This window comes from Microdochium trichocladiopsis, assembly GCF_020744255.1.
Source record: "Microdochium trichocladiopsis strain MPI-CAGE-CH-0230 chromosome Unknown B0I36scaffold_8, whole genome shotgun sequence".
Classification (NCBI taxonomy): domain Eukaryota; kingdom Fungi; phylum Ascomycota; class Sordariomycetes; order Xylariales; family Microdochiaceae; genus Microdochium; species Microdochium trichocladiopsis.
In genome coordinates, this window is record NW_025763551.1 from 1706930 (window position 1) to 1714225 (window position 7296).

Below are 7296 nucleotides of genomic sequence, written 5' to 3' on the forward strand. Positions count from 1 at the left end.
GCTGGAGGTGCTGTAGAGGCGGCGCGGCGAGAGGGGGACTGCAGCTAGTGGTGAGGCTGAAGCTGAAGCGGAGGCCAAAGCGCGAGATTGGGCAGCCGTTGCAAAAGACGGGCTGCGGATGGTGATTTGGAGGCTGCGAACTGCGAGGCTGCCCCTCGTGGCGAAGCTTGTGGTGGTGGTGGTGGTGGTTGTGCCAGCAGCACCCCGCAGCAGACCCATCGTGGTGGTGCGGCAACGGTTCCGTGCCCCAACGGCCAGCCGTTCGTGATCAGGGTCGTTAATAGGCGGCAAGAGCGAATCAAGCTGCAATCTGCCACGGTGTCAGAGGCACTTGCAGGTGGCTCGGTGCTTGGTGCCAATTAGGCACAAAAGAGCCAAGTTTTCCAAGGCACCATCACCACTCCTCCGGCGTGGGAGCTGGAGCTGCCTGCCTGATACAGCCTAGGCCAGGCCCCAGGGCTACGATGGAAACCTCCACCTCCACCTCCAGCCGCACATAGCCGTATCTCGCGTCCAGCACACCAAGCATTTCCTGCAACGTTCTCTGCGCTGCCCAAAACGCCCTGCCAAAGCGACGCGGCTGCTCAAGTGACGTCTGTCACGTCCATCGTGGGTCTGCAGCAGACGGCGTTGTTCGCTCCACGGCGACCTGCCACAAGCGGGCATCCCTCTTTGCGCCATCCATCGACACCCTGCATCATCGTGTTGCAGCTTGGGACCTCCTGCATCACAAGACGCGGCCCACCAGATCGTCGCCCTCGTCAAATTCACCGTCCTAGTCGGCGCCACACCGGCGCCCCTGGCCTCTGAGCGAGACGGAAGCTGACACCGGGCTGTCGGACCAGCAGGACGGACGGAGCTGTCATTTCAGATCGGTCACAACTGTGCTGCAACGTGGATCCGGCAACGGCCGTTGCCCGCGAGACGCAAAGGCAGAAGAAACGCTGCCTATCGCGCGGAGGGCGTTCGGCCGCACTCTTGAGCGCGACAGGCGCCGCCGGCCTGTCGCATCGCGAGTTTGCCATGTGCTGCGTGCGTATGGCTCGTTTCGACTTGACGGTCGTCGGCTCCTGTGCCAAGTCTTAGCGTGACGCCACACCACCCATTCCCTGATCTGACTTGAAACATCGCGCCGCGTCGCCGTCCCTTCTCTCAAGCCACGCACTTACGGAGTACTGCGTGCACAGTCCATGTCGGAATGCGAGTCACAGAAGTCTTTATGTCGATGAGCAAATGTGTGCTGGCTGGCCGCGCACGCAGTGCAATGTGCAATGGGCCAGGCAGACCCTCAACAGTGGCTCGCGACCGAGTCGGGATCGAAGTCTCTGGTGAGATGAAACGACCCTCTTGCGACCGCCGTTGCTACTCTGTTACTGTGCAGCCAGATTGCTGGTCAACACGTGCACGTCACTTGGCCTTTTCACACTGCCGGGCAGTGTGATTAATCACGCCTGCGGTCTTGCTGCTAGGATCAAGGAAGCCTTGGATCAATGCAGAGGAATGGACCTGGCAGGCCCATCACGGACCACGAGCCGACGACCTGGTCAACGGTCGACCACACAGGAGCCTGCACGGATTTCCACAGCAAACACCATCCCGGGGACGATCGCACGCGCAATGCCTGCATTTTGGTGCTTCACCTGAAAACATGGCTAGATATCAAGATTGAGCAAAAAGTTTTCCAACCAACATTTCAAGCTCGCCATCCCGGAGCAAGACGCCCAAGCTTCGGATATTAGCACATATAACATATGGGTATTATGAAGGCTCTAGAACACAGCACTAGAAGCCCAGTCGTGGTCCACCCTTAACAGGCGGCATTATAGCTTCAAGGATCAAAAAAAGTTCCAAGATGTGTCCCGGAAGAGCGTTTCACGGGCACCATGCATCTCAATCCTCCTTTGCATCAGTTATAATACTTGCATAGCGGCAAGCGGTCCATCATTCGCGATTGATCCGAATGACATGCATACACCACGGGCCGGCCGCTAGCAATGAATGCCTCCGATAATCAGATGGACGTGAAAACGAGCCGGCCTACCTGGGGCCAATTCATTGGTTATTGGAGGACAAACAAATGCCTTGCAGTTCTGGCGTTCTATCCTGGCTTCGAGATGGAATTAGAGTCGGCCCTGTGTACTGCCACTCCTCGGCTCTGACCTAATGGATAACCACGATCTTGTGAACAAGACTTCGATCCGGCCGCCGGGTTTCCCACTATTCGTCTTGCGCAAGAAATGATCAAACGGCTGTCCTGGATGCCATGATTGAGGCCTGTGCTGAGTGGTCCTCAAGATTTGACCCACGAGCATCACCGTGAAGATCATCTTCAAGGGGCCCGGGATGCCTCGTGGCCGACAGGCCCGTCAGACCCACGGCCAAGGCTTGTGAGGTGAGGGCTCGCGAGGAACTTTATCACCTGTGGAGAGACTGACCGAAATGATGTTCAAACATGGCCTTGTCTGGCTTGTGATCGCCGTCTTCGTTGAAGCTCTTCTCGCTTTCAACGGCCATCGCTGGGCACGGCCAGCGGGTTCCGATGTCTCCTCGCATTCTCGGAACTCGTGCAGTCAGGAGCCTCGCAAACAGACAGACTGGCCTGAGACAAGGGCAATGCGCCCAAACCTTATTCAAGTTGTGAATAGCTGACTCGCTCTCCCTGGACTGCCAAGCTTGTCAGCACCTGACACCTTCTTAACGACTTTCCACATCCACCAGCAGCAATAGAGTCACAGTATTGGCCATGCGAACTAGACAAGCGGGTAATGTTTTAAGCTGTGGACTTGACGTATCGACTTAGGTGATGACAAGAGACTTTTGGCAGGTACAGTACGACGTAAGACCGGGGCGAAAGACAAAAACCCCCTTTTATCTCTGATACCGGCACCCCTTGACCCTTGGCCCTATAACATCACAGGTTATAGCTACGTTTGAAGTTAGTTCGAACCGACTCGTCGCTCGGTACTTTCCCTCAGGTACGTGTTGTATGCGAGGTCTCCCGGGTTGAGCCAGGTACCGTCTCGCTGGACAACGGGCATGGGGAAGTGGAGGGCGCCCATGCCACGACTCCGCTGACCGTCTGCAGGTACACACTCTCTGCATGTGCTCGATGCCCTCGTCGCCGTTGGCGATGCAAGCCACACGGGGAAGCACGAGCGAGCATGCATGCCTGCCGTCACAATCTCGCCACGGTCTGAGTGCTTGCTGCTCCACTGTTTGTCGTTTTTGGTCATTTTTTTTTTGGTAAACTCACAACCATGGCCGAGCTCTCTTTGCGAACTATGCCCCTTGGCCCACCCTACCCTGGCTGAGACGACGCTCCAGATGCCGGCCAGGACGATCTGCAATGTGTGGTGCGTTCGTGATCACGACTTGCGGGCACACCACAACGCTGCACAAAAATGGGACAAGCGCAATTGCCCAATGCTGATGCCGATGCCGATGTCGCGGGCGGTATGGACATTGACAGCGACACGCTAAGCAGTGCAGTGGGAGTCTAGGCCCCCTGCCTGCCTGCTCGCCAAGCACGAGACGAGGTCCTGGCGGCTGGGAATAGGCAAAGCAAGCCTCGACATAGGCGATGCGACGCAATGCACTCCTATCACACAGGATTGACGAACGCCACACGCGGGGCCGCGAGCGCATGCACGCCTGTCTGTCTGTCTATCTGTCTGTCTATGTGAGCATGCATGTATGCATGCATGATCATGGATCTCTGGCGGCTCGGGCAAATCTCATCCTCACCGGAGAACAGCAACCCTTGCAATCCTGACGCATGTTTGTTGTTGCTCTCGTTGCGGTTCATCTTCTTCACATCGGGGGGGGGGGGTCCTCTCTTGCTGCGCTTTGGTAACTTTCGTCGTCCCGTACGGGGCGCACATCGTGCGGCGCATCTCCTACTCAATTGAGGCGACCACATGTACGCACCTCGAGAGACTCGCCTTCAAAAGCACCTGGTTTGGTCACCATGTGACACCCGCCCAAAAGTGATGATGATCCGCGGAAAAGGGAACCGCCGCAACAACCCCAGCCAGCCCCGCGCCGCACGCACGCAATAGCATAGCTGATTATCAGTCATCAAACCTCCGAGGGGGCCCGTTCCGACTGCTCCCAGTTGTTATCGTACGTGCGTGCCGGGGCGGAGGAGAGGCGTTGTTCTATTGTTCCAAACCCCGAACGATGGGGCGGCCTCGTTTACGTTGGCCGTCCGCGCGCGTGCGCGTGGTGCGATGGAAAGCAAGCACGTGATAACGAAGAAGATGATGATGGTGATGATGATAATAGTTATGGTTGACGATGGGGACACGGACCCTCCACAACAAAGGAACCCAGGATGGCGGAGAAATTAACTGCGGCTGGGCATCGGGCGATAAGTCTAACTAGTGTATGTTTTCTTTTTGACAAGTGCAGCCTCATCAGTAAGTGTCGCTTTCAGGTCGGACACTAAAAGTGTTGACCCTCGGATAGCGGTCTGTCACTGTCACTGTCACACGCACCCAAGAAAACAACCACGTGCAGTACTCGATTCCTTACTAGCTCCAAACTCAATTAAGTAGAAGGAGTCACTCACGGAAGCAAAGCCGGGTGATCTTCTCGCGGCCCGCCATTTGCCCCTCTCCGCCATTGTCCGAGCGGTTCTCTTTTGGTGTTTTATCTCCACCCTGCCGTCCCTCTCTCTTTCTGTGTAGATAGGCCGGCACGTGTGTGCCTTGTGATGTGGTGCAGTTGAAGGGCTCTTTTTCAAGGCACTAACAGCCAACCCGTGCCGGAAGCAAGGAAAGCTAGTGATGTGCCGGAGCATCCTAACGGTTTATGGATACGCTTGCATCCAAGTTAGCGGACGGGAGGGGAGGGGGAAGACCGGCAGCACGGGGTAAATCGTCCGTGCGCCGGCATGAGGCTGCCGTGGGTTATTTCCCAAGTGTGTTGTTATCTTTCTCTCTCCTTGTCTCCGCTGCTCAATCACACAGAAATGGAGAGTGCAATCTACTACGGGCATGAACGGGGCGTCTCATATTGAGTTAGGCCAGGGTTCTTGGTGGTATCAAGGATATAGAGAGTGAGTGAGGGGTCAGCTGACCCGGCAGTTTGTATTGGAAGGGCAGAGTCTATTTACTACATGCATTCGAGTCTGAGCGTGCCGCACACACTAGTGCAACATTTCCGTGAAACGAAACATTTCCGTTTTGCACCACCTCAGCAGGGCGAGAGTGGTGGTGGTGGCGGCGGCGGCGGCGGCGTCGAAGGCGGCGTCTAGCTATCGCGATCCTCCCTCCCTCCCTCCCTCCTCAAGGCTCCTTGGCGACCCGAGAACTCGTCACAGGCGTATGCATTCGGACCGAGCCTGCGCCAGTGCCTGCAAAGCCCGGAGCGTGTCAGCCGTTGAGTCCCCCGGCGTGGTTGCAGGAGCCAAAGGGGGCTTTCCATATGGGGCCAATTTTCCCAAAGTAGCTCAATGAGAGAGAGAGAGGGAGTATCACGAACAAAGTACTGCAAGTGCCAAACACTAAAAGCGTGGTGAGAAGTCCAAACATGCTTCCGCATGGGTAAGAAAGCACTTCATCTACATGTAGAATAAAACAAGTTTCCGCGCAAAGCGCGCGCGGGGAGATGCGAAGGTGGGGGGAAACAAAACCAGAGGGGGCTGCGGGAGCAAGGTGAGTGAGTAGTGGCGGGGGGGGCTTGTTCCTGGAAGGAGATATGTATTTGCGATCGTGACGTCTTGTATGTATGTCACCTCTGCCTTGTGGTCTCAGGCGATGTTAGTGGTGGCCACACACCGTTCCAGGCCGCCTTTTCGGGGCAATGCATGCAATTATTTCTTCTATACCTTCAGTGCGGTTTAGCTGCCGTGGTTGGGCAACAGCAGCACTGCACCCGCTTGGCTGGTGCTGTGGTTGTAGTTTGTTGTTCATGTCGTGCTGCAGGATCTGGGGTTGTGTCATGCAAGTCACGATTGAAGAAGCAAAGTGCCCCCGATTCACGAGAGAGGGAGGGAGTACCTCGAGGGATTGATTGAGTGAGGCTGCGCGCAAGCCCAGGATGCCTGCTTGCTGTTGTTGTTGACTTTGCCTTCCCCGCAGTCTGTGCGATTGGCGGATGGTCGGTGGCTGCATAGAGCGAGCCCTGGATGTGACGCAAACATCTCTGGCACTGGCGGTTAGCGCTGCTGTCCATCACGTTTACACTCGGGGGGCCCTGCTTTGGTGAACGCTCAGACTGAATGTAGCCCAGTTTTCAATTTTTCAATTTTTATTTTTATTTACAACTTCGTTCCCACTCCAAACAACTGCTGTCGTGATGGCGTAAGCAAAAACGTATCGGCTTGATCCGGAAGCCATCCTCACAGTCCGGCTGTTCCTCCGCAGGCCAGAGTTAAATATAGTCCTGGGGCCCGTAAAGAAGAAGCCACGAAGCTGGGAAAATGTTCCTAGAACGGCCGGTCCTCGATGGCAGCTTGTGCCCCCGTGGGCGAGTGATGGAGCCGCCTTGTCGAGGGACGAACGGCCGGTACGACATCCAAAACGGCTAACCCACCCCCCTGTGGAGATCGTTGGGTTACATGGCGTGCCGGGGGGCAGTTCGATGCCACCAGGGCCCTGGCGGCCGGCCCCGGCGGCGGGACTCTCTCAGGGCATTTCAGCACTACGCAGTACGGAGTTGTGCCCAGGGTGTGTCGGGCTGGCCCAGGCGAGGGGACCGGGACGATGACCCAGTCCGCACCGAAACGGCGCCCAGGGGTAGAGAATGGGCACAGACTGGTCTCCTGCAGAAAGAAACGAATCAGCACGTGGCAGGGGCATACCTTGCACAAAGATGTTGACGGTGGGCGAACTACCTGACTGCACAACGGCTCGGTGAAACCAACCACACGAGTTGTTCCCTACTGCAGGGCGGGCAGAGAAGTCCATGGTCGATTCAGTCACTGCTAATAGAAGCACCACGACCGGCCCCAGTCCACGTTGATGGCCCGCAACCGGGTGTGATGAGGAAAGCGTAGCATTGAAGGCGAGGTGATGAGAGATTTGGCTCCACACGCAGTGTGCCCATCGGCGGCTTGTACCCCATGGTGACATGAATGGCAGCAAATCTAGGGGCAGAATGCTACCGTGACAATGGATTCGGTGTACTGACGACTCACAAAGAGAGGACCTATCATTGCCGTGCCATGGCTGCAGGGTCGCGTACTTAACGAGTCATCTTTGACGGCTGTCACAATTTCTGACGTCTTGGTGCACTATTAGTGGCTGCTTCGAAGACCACTACGTGCGCTTCCTTGTGGACGGCAACGATGTG

The 7296-nt window shown here is 56.5% G+C and overlaps 1 protein-coding gene across 1 annotated transcript; it reads right to left on the reverse strand.

The window, feature by feature from the left end:
- Positions 1-6483: 6483 nt before the first annotated feature.
- Positions 6484-7076, reverse strand: B0I36DRAFT_433710 (uncharacterized protein; the record flags this gene model as incomplete). The annotated part of the gene is made up of 1 exon (XM_046162671.1): positions 6484-7076. One exon carries the CDS (start codon positions 7074-7076, stop codon positions 6630-6632), a length of 447 nt encoding a protein of 148 aa, XP_046009428.1. The 3' UTR covers positions 6484-6629.
- Positions 7077-7296: the final 220 nt, after the last annotated feature.